The sequence below is a fragment of the Pecten maximus genome, chromosome 4 (genome assembly GCF_902652985.1).
Source record: "Pecten maximus chromosome 4, xPecMax1.1, whole genome shotgun sequence".
In the NCBI taxonomy this organism is placed as follows: domain Eukaryota; kingdom Metazoa; phylum Mollusca; class Bivalvia; order Pectinida; family Pectinidae; genus Pecten; species Pecten maximus.
The window spans coordinates 22,014,914-22,035,659 of NC_047018.1; the positions used below are offsets into that span (position 1 = coordinate 22,014,914).

The 20,746-nt window shown below is 36.0% G+C and overlaps 1 protein-coding gene and 1 long non-coding RNA gene across 2 annotated transcripts; one reads left to right on the forward strand and one right to left on the reverse strand.

The window, feature by feature from the left end:
- Window positions 1-281: 281 nt before the first annotated feature.
- On the reverse strand, window positions 282-20,332 carry LOC117325506 (WD repeat-containing protein 70-like). Its single transcript, XM_033881776.1, has 16 exons — window positions 20,238-20,332; window positions 19,445-19,534; window positions 18,798-19,156; window positions 18,283-18,342; window positions 17,502-17,635; window positions 16,176-16,329; window positions 14,180-14,256; window positions 13,022-13,202; window positions 12,464-12,563; window positions 5,703-5,787; window positions 4,862-5,000; window positions 4,300-4,400; window positions 3,133-3,212; window positions 2,406-2,522; window positions 1,084-1,252; window positions 282-440 (listed from the first exon to the last, which is right to left on the reverse strand). Exons 1-16 carry the CDS (start codon window positions 20,272-20,274, stop codon window positions 347-349), a joined length of 1,977 nt encoding a protein of 658 aa, XP_033737667.1. The 5' UTR covers window positions 20,275-20,332; the 3' UTR covers window positions 282-346.
- LOC117325507 lies at window positions 8,680-9,848 on the forward strand. Its single transcript, XR_004532276.1, has 2 exons — window positions 8,680-8,789; window positions 9,349-9,848. It is a non-coding gene; the product is annotated as an uncharacterized LOC117325507 (long non-coding RNA).
- Window positions 20,333-20,746: the final 414 nt, after the last annotated feature.

Below are 20,746 nucleotides of genomic sequence, written 5' to 3' on the forward strand. Positions count from 1 at the left end.
ATTCATTTAACAACAGCATAGCTTGTCTCCCGAAAGTTTGTCAATAAATAATTTATATATATATAAAATGGTATGGTTTTGAAAATTGCATGAATTCACAAAACATAATCTGATCTGAAAACAATATAAATATTATTAATGCAATTTGCGAAACCATTCCAATTAATATATTTTAATTATTTATTGACAAACATTTGCGAGACGAGCTTTGCTGTTCTCTAACAGCTCTTGTTTAATGAGTGAACCAGATGTATGCATTTTTTTAAATGAAAAACTAGATATTGATCTTTATATCACATTTATTTATTTATTTACAAAAATAAAAGATGTAAACAAGAAAACAGTATCATCCTAGTTTTGTTTTCTTCCACAATGGCTCATCATCATCATCACTCTTCTGCTCTTCCTCTACCTCTTGGAATATCCTGACAGGTTGATTTCTAAGAAAGATAATGTCAAAATATGACTAATTGTTTATCTCTTAATCATAAACAAATAACTGAAGCTATTTCAAGTTATGGTGCATGTGCAACATGTGTAACCATATTTTCAATGATATATCTTTGTGATAATCTTCTTTCTAGTTAACTTGATGCCAAATCTAACTTAATGATTGTAGTGTAGTAAAAGGAAGGGACAATTATAGAAAGATATAATAATACATTTATTACAAAACATCAATTACTCAATAACAGACAAACGCTGCTCATTTTATAAACATCTTGAAGGAAGAGATTTTCTCAGAACCACAATCAAACTTCGAAATTTCATTGTTTCTTTCTTGAAGAACTTCATAAAGTGGTATTTCATTTAAGACTTTGCATACTAAAATTGATGATTACAAAGTGGTGTAACTTAAAATTTATAGATCAATCAGTTAGTGAAAGTACACACACTGATCACAGGCTTGCTAAAAATTTTATGTATCATTTTTGAATATTGGTTCATAAAATTTTTTAAATAACTGAAAAGTCACAGTTGACAAAACAACCATATACCATACCTGAAATGTGCATGCGTGATATCTCGCACATAAATACTGTGAAAATTTTAAATTATAATAGATAATTTAATAGCTCTTACTTTTTGTATGCTGGTTCCACCCAAAATGGATTTTCCTCTGCCTCTTTGGCATGACGAAGAATAGCCTCCCTTGGATCATTTTCATATTTATCAGGTTTTTTAAGAACAAGATTCTGGACCACATACTGAGAAAGAGTTGCTCCTCTTTGGGCAACACGACCACCTTCACCTAGAAAAAAATGTGTACAATGGTAGAGAGACAACCAATACACAAGCTAGTAAAATTTTCAATTAGAACTTGTATATAATAAATACAGTGGACCCTCGATAATCCGAACACCTTCGTTCCCAGTCCAAACCGTCCGGATTACGAGTTTTCCGGACTGCCGAATTTCGTGTACCAGGTCAAAAAAAAAAATTGTCGTGTAAGAGTTATCTCCCTTGATTATATACAATCCGGGACGTTTCATAAACACGTCTAATTGTCAGACTTTTTAACAATAAATATACTTATGTTTCTGATATGATTCTTGTTTTGTTTTGTAGAAAGTAAAAAATAAACTATGTTTTTGAAAGAACATGTAAAGTGAAAGTTGTTTTATTTATAGCGGGCATATGTGACCTACAAACAACACACATGGTGTCACGTCCCGCAGGTTCACAAACAAGTAGAAATTACAAACGTTAAATACCTTAAATAAAATACCCGGATTTTACAACTTACCGTCAGTCCATGTTTTTTTTAAATGATTTTTATGACCAGAAACCCCAAGCTATCTATTTAAAAGTACGCGACACCAGCGAGAACTACCCAAGATGTCCGATAATTATTAAACCCGTATTCACTTAACAATGTGACGCTTAGTTAAGTATCAGACGACTATTGACTAATTTATGTGTAATCAACCCAGTTCTGGTGATCACTGCTTAATACGTAAATGGTGACTTGCCCCGACATTTTTTTCTCCCCGTGGTGAAAAAATCGTCCGGATTATTGAGGGAAATTTACTAATGAAAAGTACGTTCCGTTCCCAAAATGGGCTTCCGGAATCGGAATCCGAATTTCCGGACTGGTGAGTACGTTACGGAAATCTGTTCCCGTGCAATTCCGTCCGGACTGTGAGTTTTCCGAACTATCGGCGTCCGGATTATCGCGGGTCCACTGTATAGGATATGATTTTTAAAAAAACCCAACAAATATGATTAGATACATCTCAAGTTTAATATCATCACTAAACTTAGACTTGTAACATTAGATACATGAGGAAATTAATCTATGGTAATGGCAGTCCCTGTAAGTTTTTTACTGTTGAGACAATAGTATGACATCACAAAAGTGTTGTTACATGTGTGTCGTACGATATTTTGATGCAAGATTTTACCTGGCCCAGTGATAGGGAGATCTGGTCTTCTGGATTTGACAGGGTCTTTCCTCACCCTTTCCTCTGCCTTGCGTGTACTGGTTGGGCGACCCTCACGGAACATTGGCAGGGCATATGCTGTAAGATTAGACAGACAATGAGGATTAACCAAGTGTTAGATGAGCGGATATAATATGTTAGTCTCAACCGATCGATTTTTATTATTATTAATGTGTTAGCCTACCGTTGCATAATCTTTGAAAATAGTACTTTTTTTTTATCTTACCCTGGGATTGAATAGGTCTATTTCCTCTAAAGCACAGTTTGCCATCCTTTTATACTAGCTTTACTCTGTGTAGTTTCGTATCTTTGTATTTCATCATACCATTTCCATATTTTAAACTTCAATGAGCATATACTTTTTACAATTAATTACAGGTATGTTAAAAAGGCATACTTGGTAAGAAGTTATCATTTTAGAGTTAAATGGCCTAGAAATCCTGTTCTTTTTTTAATGAAAATGAAAACAATAATCGACGTTGACAACTCATGATCGATTATCGGGAATGAGTTGCATTTCCGATTAGATATCGACTGTAACCAATATTTGGGACAACACTAGCTAAACCCTGAACAGGCTGTCATAATAACAGGTATATTATTCTATATATACATTGTAATATAGCACTCAGTATATTAATATTAATTCTATAGTAATTCCCTTTATATACTTTGAGAAAACACACACGTGTTATAATTTGTTGGGTAGTCATCACTTTGATTTGTCGACTCTTTCTTTCTGATTTCACAACACTCAACATTGCACCCCTGAAAAAAATCACAAAAATATATATAAATTATAAATACAAGGAAACACTAATAAGTTAATTTCTTGCATAAGAAAACATTACTTAACAAGGGCTTGTTGGAGGGCCACAACATATGCCTGCCTGCAATATTTAACACTTGGAAGTGGGTAGTTTCACAAGTTGTAATGCTTTAAATGAAGTATCATTGTTGGAAAGTTAGAAGGAGATATTGATACACATAATAATGGTGTGTAGTTGAAACCGAAGGGCAACTTTAAATGATGAGATGTATATATGTTGCAAATATGGGAAACTTTGGTTTAGACACAACAACACAAAAATTAGTTCACATGTTTATATTCAGAATATACAGAGCCTGGGTCGGGTAGTATTGAAGTTATGGTCCGGATAAGTAAAATCATCAAAGGGAAATAACTCTGCTAATAAGGGGGTAAGGGGCATGATTTTGGTATGTGACACTCCGGCTCATCAAGATGTATATTTGTGTCAAGTATGGAGAGCCTGGGTTGAGTAGTATTGGAGTTATGGTCCGGACAAGTAAAATCATCAAAGGGGAATATCTCCACAAATACGGGGGTAAAGGGCATGATTTTGGTATGCGACACTCCGGCTCATCAAGATGTATATTTGTGTCAAGTATGGAGAGCCTGGGTCAAGTAGTATTGGAGTTATGGTCCGGACACCATATGTGCCCATCCGCCCGCCCGCCAACATGATAACATAATACGTCCCGTCTTTCGTCGGGCGTATAAATAGAAAATTTAATGTAAAACCCATATTATTCTTTCTGTTTCCTTCCCATGGCAGTGTGTGTTACTCAGAAAATGGACCAGTCTGTGCGGATGTGATTGTTTCCTTAGGAAAGACACTTTACTCTAATTGTTCTTGACGGCATGTAAATGGCTGTCTGTTTGTTGTTCAGCGACGTAGTCACCATCTACATCAATGGGACACTACCTCAAAATGACCATGGATATTCACAGGGCGAGAAATCCAACAAACAAAGAATTAGTCCAACAGAGGAAGATACATTGACTTTTTTTAACTCTTACTTGATTTTGAACTGGATGATAATGAACACTTACCGCTGACTTTTTTGGGGATCGTAGAAAAGTCTGACTTGTCCATCTGCACAGCCGGCGACCATCTGATTGAGCTTTGGGTGCCACAAACATCGCACTACACTCTGTACAAAATTATTAAAAGAGGTTGAAGACATGAAAAAATTTCAAAAAATATAATCCTTCTGTAGAAAAAGTTTTTACACACACATGAGCTGGAGTTTTGGTGAGACTTTGTGTATACATATGTATCTACGACAGATTCGTCTGGATTGCTACAACTCTACCTTCTGGGATGTTGTCTCAACCCCCTGCATTGATAAAACTGATAATTGCTACGTCAAATACTAGATTTTACTAATGATCTGTGTTTAAGTATACAGATGTGTAAATCAATAGGTTAAAGTTCATGTTACGCCTGTTAATGCTGGTCTGTACCTTTCACCTGGACGTGCTGTTTGTAACACTTAAATTGGCACTTAGTCTGATACTGTTCTGCAATAAATAAATAACTGGATGATCTGTAGTAATTTTTGTACCTGCAATCAATCTTAGAAAAGCATAGCAGTAATAGCTCATGACTTACCGTGTCAGATATTTCAAGTTCTGATAACTTGGTTAGTGTGTTGCGTTCATAAAAGAGTAACTTCCCCTTGCCAGAATTCTTCTTGACAGAGAGCCCAGTGACAATCATTTGGTCATCTGGACTGAAAACACAATCTGTACTGTAAAATTAAACAAAAGCAAGATAAGTTTACAGTGGTAGATAAAAAAAAAGATTCACTTATTTCTTAAAGATGCAATCCTTGACATAACTCTGATGAGTCAAAATCAAAAGGACCAAATAGAATAGTCTACATATCTAATGGTTAGACTAATGGGTCACAGTTACCTAGTGTATGAGTTCTGAGACCCCAAAATGACTTCATCTGATTAAAGTTGAATTAGGAAAAATGACAACTTCATTTTAATAAGGTTGTCATCCCCATAATACTTTCAAAAACTATTATTTTTTCAGCTGAATTAATTTTCAATAACATATAAATAAATTTTAATTTAAAACATTAACAAATTATGTACCAGGTAAATATAGTTTTGTCTCAATCATAGTCACTTTATTATTTACACAAGAACATCACATACTATTTTTTAATTACAAAGTCAACTTTTCTCAGATGATGTAAACAGAAGTCAAATGGTCAAGCTTTCCTAGATGAAGTAAATAGCAGTCAAAGGTCAGAAATTTCCAGATAAAGTGTATAGAGGTCAATTGTCAAGCTGTCAAACATGAAGTAAATAGATATCAGGTGTCAAGGTTTCCTAGATGAAGTAAATATAGAAGTAGTCAAATGCCATGTTTCCCACAGTTAATAGTGGTTAAAAATACAGGTTTCCTATATGACTGAACAGATACATTTGATTCTTACAATGAGAAGAAGTTGTCAAGTCCATTCACAACATTGAGTGGCTTCTTGAAGTTACGGATATCCCAGGTCTTGAGAGTATCATCCCCTACAATAAAGAAGAGAAGCAAGGTAAGGGCTTTGTTCCAATCTGGTTTCATAAACTCTAAATCTTTTTTTTCAATAAACTAAGATTGGATGTTGAACTAAATCAATCATGCTATTGATTGTTTGTCTTTGTTGTAACGATACAGTGTAGAAATTGGTCTCTATTTCATTTTTTTCCCATGATGCATTTCGGAAATCTATGTAACAAGAGATACTAGACATTGATGGCCATCATTTTATATCTTCACTGGTTTTTATTGTTATATTGATAGTTATATCAGTGGAAAATGGATCATGTGGTGACTCGTTCTAAAATTCATATTGTTGTGTTTGACAAGTTTGTTCTTACAATGTAAGAATGTTACTCAGTATATTGACTAATGACTAGAAAAGTAATAAATAAAACTGAGATTTTTGATATCTGTATGCCAAAATTTTCTTCTGAAAGTCAATCGAATCCATCTCAAAGTAGCTCACACCTTTTTGTTTTGAAGTCTCTTTTTGTTCTGAAGTCTCAAAATAAGTATCACCAACTACGGAAAAATATCCCCTATATCCCCCTGTTTTTACTAGGGGTGGAGTATTGCTGGTCACATATGGTACATATAAAATGATCCCTCAAACAGTAACTGTGAGAAATTGTGATAACAATACGCAAATATCAAAATCTAAGACGGCTTCCTATCAGCCATATTGTTCTTTCAATAAAACTAGAACCTAAATATGCTGACACAATAATTTCGAGATCACTCTCCATCATTGTTGTTGATATGCAGTGTATATGTTATCTTCAATCTGACTGGCTGAAATTCCGACAGGAAAATGTGACAGAGGCAATCAAATAGCCTCTGTTGAAACGAGAATTTTTCACTGAGTTGATCCTCAGGTGTTAGTGTAGTGTAGCCTTATGCAACCTGTTGGTATCCGACGATGACGCAATATTTACTTCTTGAAGTGAAAAAAAATGTGAGTTACCTCCCCTTGATGCTAGTATCCGTCCGCAGTAGCTGAAGCAGAGACAGGATGTATCGCTGCCATTTGTGTGACAGTTTCTGTTCACCATGGAAACATTAACCTACAATGAACAAATGTATAATTCACTTATATACAGATGACTTCCAGTATTGACGAGCATTGCCATGAGCTGTACATTTTCTGATAAACTCATTGAATTATTATATGACGAAAAGAGAAATTAACAATACAGTAAACTCCGTATTTCACAAAGTCGGATTTAACGATATACCGCATTTCACGAAGTCTTTAAAAATCCCCTACTGAGCCTCTATATAAACCTTTGTAAATCAATCCTGTATTCACGAAGTCGCTATGTACGAACTATCGCTTTGTGCGATATGGTCTGGGGGTCCCCACGGGATAATTTACCTGTATGCACGAACTGTGAAAACAACTCATTAACCCTACCCGATATAAATCGCTGTAAAAACAAGTCACTGTTCATTTGTTTGTCACTTTATACACGAAATGGATAACAAATCGGAAGACTCTGAGTCGGACAGCGATAGTGATACCGGGGTTGAATTGAAAATTCCTACTCTCATAGAGTTCGTGGACAGTGTTGACAAAATAAAAATGTTCGTAGAGTCACGCGAGAATGTCGATGAAACAATGTTTGCGTGTATCACCAAACTTTCTGACTTTGCTGACAAGTGTCATTATTCTTCAAAACAGAAACAAATGACTGACTTTTTTACGAAAGTATGAAAAAAAAAGTTCGATGATCGCTCGCCGGTATGTTTTCCTGTGTAACTGATACGTACACGTGTACTGTATATAGGCTAATGTACACATGATTCAATGCATGCGTTTAGCTTACGTTGTGTTAATAACAATTTGTAAATAATAATTAAAATGTAACACAAGTTTAACAAAATGTCCAGTGATTGTTGTTTTTAAATACTGATCATACAGTTAGTGTTTACACATTTACGCTAGGCCTAGCTAGCCAGCTGGTGAACGGTATATACATGTATATCGAGATTTTAGACAGGGAGGACTGGTCGTGTTTCACGAAGTCCGGTTTCTACGAAGTTGTTTTCATGGTCCGACTGACTTCTTGAAAACCGGAGTTTACTGTACAAGAGTCCTGTTTCTATATCAGATGAATTTACAAAAAACAGCAAGAGTAGTAGTTGACCTGTAGGTCTTTGAATTATGAAGCCATTCCGAAGATAAAAAAAAAAGTAATTTTACTTAATTTAATTTTACTTTTAACTATAATTTAACTATTTCAACAACTAATTAATACAAAATATAAAATGACACACACTGTAAGGTTGAAACACTGTCCTTAATAGCCAAGATATCCGCTGTCTTTGGGTTGTCACAACAATTACATTGTAGTCGTACTTACACTATCAATAAATGTGAACTAATACTGAAATTGGTCAGACAGGATACAGAGATTCAAACTATTAAGCTATACATACAAACGATTTATTATGGTCCCAGATCTGAATAGAGCCATCCTGGCATGCTGTAGCTACCCAGCGGCCATCTTTACTGTAGGCACAAGTTGTAGGAACAGTTTTACGACCCAACTGAGTCCTTGGTTTGAGACATTGCTTGTGCTTCTTTCCTTCCATATTCACATCCCATAGCCGAACAGTGCTGTAAGGGTGGTATAGACATTAATACTTTTGTAAATGATCATTTAAATGTAAAATGTGTAACTTACCACTGCAGCCAGTGAGCAAGCAGTAAATTATCAAAATTTGTGCTTCATTGTACTTTTGAAGGGAGCATTAAAACAAGTTTCCTTTGGTTTCAATGTTTCCTTCTTGTTTCTGTCACGTCGTATGTATATAATTGTTATTTGTTGTCGTGCGGTGTTTGTAATTATATGTTCCTAATTGGCTACCGCAGGGGAGTGTGTGCGAGGTCATAATGAGTTAAAGTCTCGGACCGCGATTTACGGGTGTTTTACCCTATTTGTACTGCGTTAGCAGTGGAATTTATATCAGGCACAGATGTCAGACTGTGGTAAGTCTATCTTTATATTTCTGTACCTATTTTACTGTTTTCATAGCCCTATTTTTGATAAATATCTTTGGTAAACACTCTTTAGAGAGCGTGCGGCTCAGTGATGCGTAACATTGTTGTTATTGTTTGTTGTGCTTATTTAAGGTATATATTTACGAATATTGCTTTGTAATTTGCCATAAATATTATTATTTAAGCTATGTGTATATATATTTGTAATTATTATAACTTAAACTAATGTTATAAATTTGAAGTGTACTCAGGTGAGAACGTATGCATGTTTGGAAAAGTATGGAACCCTTGAGTGGCCGTATGATGTTGTGTGCATTGTTTTCAACATAGTTCTTAGGATATTCTGAGCCCGCACATAGTCGTTTGTGAAATCATTATCTATTACATTGTAGTATATTGTGAGTAATATATAACGGTAATTTAGCCTTTTTTCCTATTAATAATTAATATTGATATTAATTATTTGATTAAGATTGTTGTGTAATAACTTCGGTATAAGTGAGGTTTGTGTGCAAGTATTAGACAACTTGTATTATTATTCTTTAAGCTCCATGTGAGGGTCACACCAGCATATGAACCCCTACCAGGGCCTATACCATCGCCAGGGAATGCCGGCGCCAGGACCATCAGACAGGATGGTCAGCCATCATTACATCCCGAGCGCCAGGACAGGTCAGGAGGTACAGGAGTGATTTAAACACTGACAAGCTTGAGGAGGTTTGTGCTCCAGCAGTGCTACAGTGTCAGTGTTTGGATGTGTCACATAAGGTGTTTGTGTAACCAACGTGCTTAGTGTTGTTGGTTGTTGGTATCCTGTGTGGAAACCTTAACTTGTATTCTGACTACGGTTGGAAATATGTCATGTGTAATGGACTGGCACAGTTATAGCTACAGCTACAGATATACCGCACATGTTTGATGCGCGTTTGTGGATTTGATTGACCATTGTTTTGGAGCAGAGACTTTAGTGAATCTAAATTTGTGTGGAAATGGCTGAGAGTGAGTGCGTTTTGTTGTTTTGTTGTAAATAAATTGTTAATTTTCATATTCAATGTTGTTTTCATTTCTCATCTAACTACTCGACGCTCGTCCTACGTAACAGTTTCATAACTGACATATTTCCATGTTCCCCAAATATAACTGTTGCTCTTCATTTATGCTAAATTGAATCCAGGAATCTTAATATCAAGTAACCTGAAAATCCTTTCATTTGTTCTTAAAGAGTAGCCTTAAAGACATTTATTTACTTTGGCCTGGTACCCCTATTTACCTGGTACCCCTATTTACCTGGTACCACTATTTACCTGGTAACCCTATTTACCTGGTACCCCTATTTACCTGGTACCCCTATTTTCCTGATACCCCAATTTACCTGGTACCTCTATTTACCTGGTACCCCTATTTACCTGGTACCACTATTTACCTGGTAACCCTATTTACTTGGAACCCTTTTTTACCTGGTACCCCTATTTACTTGAAACCCCTATTTACCTGGTACCCCTATTTACTTGGAACCCCTATTTACCTGGTACCCCTATTTACTTGAAACCCCTATTTACCTGGTACCCCTATTTACTTGGAACCCCTATTTACCTGGTACCCCTATTTACTTGGAACCTCTATTTACTTGGAACCCCTATCTACCTGGTACCCCTATTTTCCTGGTACCACTATTTACTTGGTACCCCCATTTACCTGGTACCACTATTTACCTGGTACCCATATTTACCTGGTACCCCTATTTACCTGGTACCCCTATTTACCTGGTACCACTATTTACTTGGTACCACTATTTACCTGGTACCCATATTTACCTGGTACCACTATCTGCCTGGTATCCTATTTACCTGGTACCCCTATTTACTTGGAACCCCTTTTTACCTGGTACCCCTATTTTCCTGGTACCCCTATTTTCCTGGTACCCCTATTTACCTGGTACCCCTATTTACTTGGAACCCCTATTTACCTGGTACCCCTATTTATCTGGTACCCCTATTTTCCTGGTACCCCTATTTACCTGGTACCCTTATTTACCTGGTACCCCTATTTACCTGGTACCCCTATTTTCCTGGTACCCCTATTTTCCTGGTACCCCTATTTACCTGGTACCCCTATTTACTTGGAACCCCTATTTACCTGGTACCCCTATTTACCTGGTACCACTATTTACCTGGTAACCCTATTTACCTGGTACCCCTATTTACCTGGTACCCCTATTTTCCTGATACCCCAATTTACCTGGTACCTCTATTTACCTGGTACCCCTATTTACCTGGTACCACTATTTACCTGGTAACCCTATTTACTTGGAACCCTTTTTTACCTGGTACCCCTATTTACTTGAAACCCCTATTTACCTGGTACCCCTATTTACTTGGAACCCCTATTTACCTGGTACCCCTATTTACTTGAAACCCCTATTTACCTGGTACCCCTATTTACTTGGAACCCCTATTTACCTGGTACCCCTATTTACTTGGAACCTCTATTTACTTGGAACCCCTATCTACCTGGTACCCCTATTTTCCTGGTACCACTATTTACTTGGTACCCCCATTTACCTGGTACCACTATTTACCTGGTACCCATATTTACCTGGTACCCCTATTTACCTGGTACCCCTATTTACCTGGTACCACTATTTACTTGGTACCCCCATTTACCTGGTACCACTATTTACCTGGTACCCCTATTTACCTGGTACCCCTATTTACCTGGTACCACTATTTACCTGGTAACCCTATTTACCTGGTACCCCTATTTACCTGGTACCCCTATTTTCCTGATACCCCAATTTACCTGGTACCTCTATTTACCTGGTACCCCTATTTACCTGGTACCACTATTTACCTGGTAACCCTATTTACTTGGAACCCTTTTTTACCTGGTACCCCTATTTACTTGAAACCCCTATTTACCTGGTACCCCTATTTACTTGGAACCCCTATTTACCTGGTACCCCTATTTACTTGAAACCCCTATTTACCTGGTACCCCTATTTACTTGGAACCCCTATTTACCTGGTACCCCTATTTACTTGGAACCTCTATTTACTTGGAACCCCTATCTACCTGGTACCCCTATTTTCCTGGTACCACTATTTACTTGGTACCCCCATTTACCTGGTACCACTATTTACCCGGTACCCATATTCCTGGTACCCCTATTACCTGGTACCCCCATTTACCTGTACCACTATTACTTGGTACCCCTTACTGGTACACTATTACCGGTACCCATTACCTGGTACACTACTGCCTGGTATTATTTCTTCCCCATTTTGGCCCACCTCCCATTCCCTTCCCTATTTTCTTACCCTTTTCCTCCCAACACCCCATTCCTACCCCATTTCACCTTTTCGGACCCCTTTCCTACCTTTTTACTTCCCCTTTTATGGTACCTATTTCTACCCCATTCGGTTCCACTTCCCATCCCCCTTTCTTCCCCCTCCACTCCCCAATTCCCCACCCCCCTCCCCCTTTTTTACCCTTTCAAAACCTTTCTTTCCCTTTCCGTTCCCCCGCGCCCCCCCAAAATTTTTTTTTCCCTTTTCCCCAAATTTAAAATTCCTTTTTTAAACCCCTTCCCTAATTTATGCAACCTGTTGGTATCCGACGATGACGCAATATTTACTTCTTGAAGTGAAAAAAAATGTGAGTTACCTCCCCTTGATGCTAGTATCCGTCCGCAGTAGCTGAAGCAGAGACAGGATGTATCGCTGCCATTTGTGTGACAGTTTCTGTTCACCATGGAAACATTAACCTACAAAGAACAAATGTATAATTCACTTATATACAGATGACTTCCAGCATTGATGAGCATTGCCATGAGCTGTGCATTTTCTGATAAACTCATTGAATTATTATATGACGAAAAGAGAAATTAACAATACAAGAGTCCTGTTTCTATATCAGATGAATTTACAAAAACAGCAAGAGTAGTAGTTGACCTGTAGGTCTTTGAATTATGAAGCCATTCCGAAGATAAAAAAAAAAGTAATTTTACTCATAATTTAACTATTTCAACAACTAATTAATACAAAATATAAAATGACACACATTGTAAGGTTGAAACACTGTCCTTAATAGCCAAGATATCCACTGTCTTTGGGTTGTCACAACAACTACATTGTAGTCGTACTTACACTATCAATAAATGTGAACTAATACTGAAATTGGTCAGACAGGATACAGAGATTCAAACTATTAAGCTATACATACAAACGATTTATTATGGTCCCAGATCTGAATAGAGCCATCCTGGCATGCTGTAGCTACCCAGCGGCCATCTTTACTGTAGGCACAAGTTGTAGGAACAGTTTTACGACCCAACTGAGTCCTTGGTTTGAGACATTGCTTGTGCTTCTTTCCTTCCATATTCACATCCCATAGCCGAACAGTGCTGTAAGGGTGGTATAGACATTAATACTGTTGTAAATGATCATTTAAATGTAAAATGTGTAACTTACCACTGCAGCCAGTGAGCAAGCAGTAAATTATCAAAATGTGTGCTTCATTGTACTTTTGAAGGGAGCATTAATTTTGAAAATGGTTCTATGAACATGTACCTCAAAACAAGTTTCCTTTGGTTTCAATGTTTCCTTCTTGTTTCATAACTGACATATTTCCATGTTCCCCAAATATAACTTTTGCTCTTCATTTATGCTATATTGAATCCAGGAATCTTAATATCAAGTAACCTGAAAATCCTTTCATTTGTTCTTAAAGAGTAGCCTTAAAGACATTTATTTACTTTGGCCTGGTACCCCTATTTACCTGGTACCCCTATTTTCCTGGTACCCCTATTTACCTGGTACCCCTATTTACCTGGTACCACTATTAACTTGGAACCCCTATTTACCTGGTACCCCTATTTACCTGGTACCCCTATTTACCTGGTACCACTATTTACTTGGAACCCCTATTTACCTGGTACCACTATTTACCTGGTACCCCTATTTACCTGGTACCCCTATTTTCCTGGTACCACTATTTACTTGGTACCCCCATTTACCTGGTACCACTATTTACCTGGTACCCATATTTACCTGGTACCCCTATTTACCTGGTACCCTTATTTACCTGGTACCCCTATTTACTTGGAACCCCTTTTTACCTGGTACCCCTATTTTCCTGGTACCCCTATTTATCTGGTACCCCTATTTTCCTGGTACCCTTATTTATCTGGTACCCCTATTTTCCTGGTACCCCTTTTTACCTGGTACCCCTATTTTCCTGGTACCCCTATTTTCCTGGTACCCCTATTTACCTGGTACCCCTATTTACCTGGTACCCCATTTCTGGCTATCAGGACACATACCTCCAATCATTTTTTGGCAATCATTTTAAATATAGTTGTTAATTACAGGTTGTACTAACCAGTCATTGGAACAAGTCATAAATTCCTCCCTTGTTTTAGGATGCCAGCACCCAGAGTTCAACATGGCTGAATGTCCCTGAAATAGAATATTTCAGGAATCTGTTTTTTCAGTAGATAAGTGACTAACATATATATAGGAAATAACGTATCTACCATATTCATATGCAAATAAGCTCCTGTCCACAAATAAGCCCCCTCTTCCATTTTTGCACTATGATCAATAATACAATTTTTTAAATAGTAAGCTAAAAGTGGTTCACAAATAAGCCCACCCCAAATTTCAATACCACCCCAAATTTCAATACCAGTTTATATACTCAGGTAGGGGGCTTATTTGGTTAATGTAGGTTAGTATATTATATACTCAGGTAGGGGGCTTATATGGTTAATACCATTTTATATACTCAGGTAGGGGGCTTATTTGATTAATGTAGGTTAGTATATTATATACTCAGGTAGGGGGCTTATTTGGTTAATGTAGGTTAGTATATTATATACTCAGGAAGGGGGCTTATTGGGTTAATGTAGGTTAGTATATTATATACTCAGGAAGGGGGCTTATTTGGTTAATGTAGGTTAGTATATTATATACTCAGGAAGGGGGCTTATTGGGTTAATGTAGGTTAGTATATTATATACTCAGGTAGGGGGCTTATTTGGTTAATGTAGGTTAGTATATTATATACTCAGGTAGGGGGCTTATTTGGTTAATGTAGGTTAGTATATTATATACTCAGGTAGGGGGCTTATTTGGTTAATGTAGGTTAGTATATTATATACTCAGGAAGGGGGCTTATTTGATTAATGTAGGTTAGTATATTATATACTCAGGAAGGGGGCTTATTTGATTAATGTAGGTTAGTATATTATATACTCAGGAAGAGGGCTTATTGGGTTAATGTAGGTTAGTATATTATATACTCAGGAAGAGGGCTTATTGGGTTAATGTAGGTTAGTATATTATATACTCAGGTAGGGGGCTTATTTGGTTAATACCATTTTATATACTCAGATAGGGGGCTTATATGGTTAATACCATTTTATATACTCAGGTAGGGGGCTTATATGGTTAATGTAGGTTAGTATATTATATACTCAGGTAGGGGGCTTATATGGTTAATGTAGGTTAGTATATTATATACTCAGGTAGGGGGCTTATATGGTTAATACCATTTTATATACTCAGGTAGGGGGCTTATATGGTTAATACCATTTTATATACTCAGGTAGGGGGCTTATATGGTTAATGTAGGTTAGTATATTATATACTCAGGTAGGGGGCTTATTAGGTTAATGTAGGTTAGTATATTATATACTCAGGTAGGGGGCTTATTGGGTTAATGTAGGTTAGTATATTATATACTCAGGTAGGGGGCTTATTTGATTAATGTAGGTTAGTATATTATATACTCAGGAAGAGGGCTTATTGGGTTAATGTAGGTTAGTATATTATATACTCAGGTAGGGGGCTTATTTGATTAATGTAGGTTAGTATATTATATACTCAAGAAGGGGGCTTATTTGATTAATGTAGGTTAGTATATTATATACTCAGGAAGGGGGCTTATTTGGTTAATGTAGGTTAGTAGAGCTTCTTTTGCAATGGTTATAATATAAAATAAATAAAGTTTATGTTTGAAGATAAATACAGTTACCATAAGAGTTGTTATTTTCAAGGGGTTCTGCTTTTAGCTATTTTTGAGGATAGGATATGGAATTGTGGAAAAGCTGATACCTTGATGTTGAATTAGATAAAGATTATAGTTCACAGCCCAATGTCTGTGCTTCACACTTTAATTAACACCATGAAAGTTAGAACCATATTACAGTAATTTGGAATAATCTCTATATTTTTGCTGGTGGCTATCAGACTAATAGAAAGTTTCTTCCAATCAAGATTTTGAATAAGAATTATGTCCAAACTGGCATATTCTACATCATTTGTTAAAGTTTGTGTGTATAAAAAGACAGCCTCATTTTAATCTTCCTCCATACCTTTGTGTTGGCCATATCTAAGAGATACGGATCTCCCTTTGCACACTCCATCTTCTCAAAGCCATCCCGATCTAGCACCTTAGCTTTGTTGTTACCGGACACCACCAGAATAGTGTCACCAGTCGAACTATACTGTAACTGCTTGATAGGATGACTAAGAGTATTCAAACAAATATTAAAACAATCAAATGTTTTCAGGACAATCAACCTATCATCAACAAAAGAATGGCAAAATGGTGGCCTAAGTTGGTGTGACATTAAAAACAAAGGAAGATGGTAAAACAATTTTCAGAACCTTATTTTGATTACCGGTGTCATGCATAATATGTACCCCCTACCAAAAGGTATCCGGATACTTTTTATTCCTGCATAAAATGTACCCCCCTACCAAAAACTTTTAATTTTGACTTTATCAATCTGAAATTGTGAAGATATGATAAGAGGACCCAGGGGATGTCATTTTCAATGTTTCTCACCCCCATCCCAACAAATCCCCACCCCAGGGCCAAAAATATGAAAAAAAATTTGTTTGCTCAAACTTCCAAATATGACTTGGGATCAACATTGGAAACCTTCATATGCATAGAAAAGACATCTCGCAACTTCCCCACCCACCGGATACTTTTTATTCCCCTGCATAAAATGTACCCCCCCGGTTACTTTTTATTCTCCTGCATAAAAAGTACCCACCTACCAAAAACTTTTAATTTTGACTATATCAATCTGAAATTGTGAAGATATGATAAGAGGACCCAGGGGATGTCATTTTCAATGTTTCTCACCCCCATCCCAACAAATCCCCACCCCAGGGCCAAAAAATGAAAATTTGTTTTTTTGCTCACACTTCCAAATATGATTTGGGATCAACATTGGAAACCTTCATATGCATAGAAAAGACATCTCGTAACTTCCACACACCCCGGATACTTTTTATTCCCCTGCATAAAATGTACCCCCCCGGATACTTTTTATTCTCCTGCATAAAAAGTACCCCCCTACCAAACTTGTTTAAATTTTGACTTTATCAATCTGATATTGGGAAGATGTGATAAAAGGACCTAGAGGATGTCATTTTCAATGTTTCTCACCCCATCCCACCAAATCCCCACCCCAGGGCCAAAAAAATGAAAAAAATTTTTTTTGCTCAAACTTCCAAATATGACTTGGAATCAACATTGGAAACCTTCATATGCATAGAAAAGACATAAGTAAGTAATCCTCCCAGCGCTTGGTGTCAGGGCCATGGCATATATACATCCTTTTGCTCAGGTGTGCTAATAGATCTTTAATAAGTAAACTTAGAGACTTCATTAAAAACTGACTTACCATTCACAAGGTCTGATTGATCTAAAAGATTGTAATGATGTGTCCATTCCAGCAAAATCCCAAAACTTCAATTCATAGTCAACCCCTCCAGTTACCAGTCTCGCCCCTGAAGGATCCAACGCTAGGGCAGATACCTATAGGTACAACATAGTCGTAATCAGGGACGTATAATAATAATCTATACATGTCCCTGTCGTAATGTACAATCACAATCTACTAATTTTGTTAAGTGGTATCTGGAACTGAACAGTTAAATGAAAAACAAGAAGGAAACATAACATTTATAAATGTAAATTTTAGCTTAATTAAGATAGCCTTTGATTCAAAGTTAACCTCTGTGTCTGAAGGGAAAGGTTTTGTCTCTTAATTTTTTTCTGTTACCACCATTTTGTTTACCTTTTCGAAATAATGCGACATTCATCTTAATTTGGTAAAATACAATGGATCAATAAATTTAACCATGAACCCTGGGTAAATCATACAAATTCATTGATCAAATCATGAAAACTATCCTCAGTACATGTTTTTAAATCGTGATTGCAGGGATAAAAAAAATTGCCAAGGGGACATAACTCTGCTTACTATCGCAATTCTTTTACAACATAATACAATATAAATGATGATATAAAAATATATTTAAAAAATACAAAACATTCATATTTAATTTAATAACAAATTGCATGCATAAAGATAATTTTAGTTTTTTTCCTCATACTATTATATAAAAGAGATGGAAGAGTTAACAAAAATGTTAAAATTTTAACATTTATTTAAAACTTACAGGTTTAACTCCATGGTTTAACACAATTTCATGGCTGGATGGAATTTTACTGACCAAACTCTGAAAAAAAACATACACAACACATTTCAGCCCAGATATTTATTTATCTATGCTTCACATACATATAGAACAGAGAATGTCATCGCTTTTAAAGAATTGGACAATTTGGCTTAAATTATTCACTTTGATTATTTTTAAATAGTGATTTTTTTTTTATAATTTTCCATAAAGTGGAAACTTTGTTTAGCTGCACTGAAAACCTGTTCTTATACTTTTTAATATACCAAACACATTTTTTTTTTATAAAATCCAAGAGATGTTCAATACACAGACAGTTACAAGTTCACACATCAACATCTCAATGTCATCTATTAGTAACATATTTATTTCTTACATTTTTTTTATTATAATTTAGTAAACTTTTAATCAAGAAACAATTTATTATATATGAATAAATATTCTAAATCCGTTCTTCTCATTTCTATATACTGGTAGTACTGCTTTAATATTCTCACCTCCTCTTCTTCATTCTCACTATCATCTTCATCAGAGTCTCTTTCCGCTCCACTCATACCAGGAGGAAGGGGTGGGCCTATGGCATCATCATCCTCCCTATCACTTTTCTTTGTTTTGTCTGGGACAAGCATACCTGGAGGAAGTGGAGGCCCTATATCACCCTCATCAGAATCTGACGCAGTTGTCTTTTTATTGGATATACCTTTTTTAGACTTGGATTTTTCATCAGAACTAGAAGAGTCTGAGTCGGAATCATCACTACTGTCACTACCAGATGATGAACTTGATTCTTTTCTTGATTTCTGTTCCTTACTCACACTTAATGCTTCTATATCTGGAGGAATGGTGTCTATGTTGTCTGAAAGATAATACATTTACAAATTGAAATGACACATTAACAGTACTGGTAATTCTGTCATGTCGACTCCCCGGATATTCAACATTATTATCACTAAATGGAATTGATTGCTATCATAAATTGAAATATGGAAAGCATAAGAAAGTACATATTCTACCTATAAGCTATGGTAACTTGCGATATAATTTGTTTATGCTATTGTAATTACTCTATATATACATTTAATAATATTACTAAATTGAATTATCCATATAAAGCTGGGCTTGCTATCAATGCTTGTCTACAAACCTTTTGTTCTTTCAATGGCAGTTTGGCGGGCTTCCTGAAACATTGCCATGAAGTCAAATGTGCGAGCCTTTTTCTCCTTTCCTTCCTTTCCTGTTGTAATTCATGTAATAAGTATTACGAAAGTATTCAATTATTTTATGTATTGTAGTTATAGTGCAGTGATCGCCACGGGCTGTTTTACTATGGCGTAGTGCCATAGTAGAAAATTTCAGCGCAATTGTAAAAAAAAATCTGTTGCATTGATCTTTCTTTTCAAAACTTAACCGCTGTTGCATGTAGTGTTTTACTGACTGTACATGTACAGGTAAGATCGTGGGGCCAGGTATATGCCTTATATATATCTTTTGAATACGGAACAACTATTTATGTTCTGTTTCCTATGGGGCTGTTCTTTAACAACAACAACAACAACGATATTTTTAAAGTGGCTTGCCAATTGACTTGCACTATCCGTATATATCCGCTGTATATATAACATTACAGATAAATTGATATTTAAGGTAGACAGTCTGATCATGAGATCATATACGGTTATGTTATCCATTCCGGGGCAATTGACAGATTCAGTGAGTAAATTCTACAAACATATTAGAGAAAAGGTTATATTTATCAGAGTATTTTAAAGAAGAAACGTTTTTATAACGTTGAGCAAGAATCTCATCGACGTTTCCTGGTCGAAATTTCAAATATATAAGTGATAAATCTACCAATAAAAAAATAGTCAGTATAAGTGTTAGATGTGAGCTTCAGATATAATAAGATCGAGTATGTAGGAAATATACACATATTTTACCACGGAGAGATTCCATTTTTTCTTCGTCGTCCTCCATGTTGTAATCTCAGTCAAATGAGCGTTTGATGGATCGGCCCTTTGTAAAGGAAAGAAGCGTTTCGTGCACCTGTTGAGCATATACAAAATATGGAATTAAAGTTAAACGAAACGAAATAGGCCTACCTAATTTTAATTGTTTCAGGCACAAATCTTGACAGACCTTCATACATTGTTACAGCCTACAGGCATGGAAAGTCTTTGTCAAGGCTCGTCAAAAGTAAGGATTAGACCAAATATTAATGTAACGATAATTGAAACCCATTTTTAATAACATTAACACTAATGATAGAAAATAATTATTTCATACCTGTATCTATGGGGCGCCGTTTTACTATTTATTCCCATTTGGTGATATCACCTATTCAATCAGTGATATCACCTATTCAATCAGTGATATCACTTATTCGAATAGGTGATATCACCAATTCAATTTTCAAATACGTGATATCACCAATTCGAATAGGTGATAT

What these genes read in the sequence shown, in the direction of transcription:
- LOC117325506 (XM_033881776.1), bottom strand. Translation starts at nt 20,274, where the DNA reads ATGGAGGACGACGAAGAAAAAATGGAATCTCTCCGTG. An exon ending in GATACTAGCATCAAGGGGAG is followed by an intron (nt 5,788 to 12,463) that starts GTAACTCACATT and finishes TCTTTATTGTAG; the next exon opens with GGGATGATACTCTCAAGACC. An exon ending in TCTCCCTATCACTGGGCCAG is followed by an intron (nt 1,253 to 2,405) that starts GTAAAATCTTGC and finishes ATTTTTTTCTAG; the next exon opens with GTGAAGGTGGTCGTGTTGCC.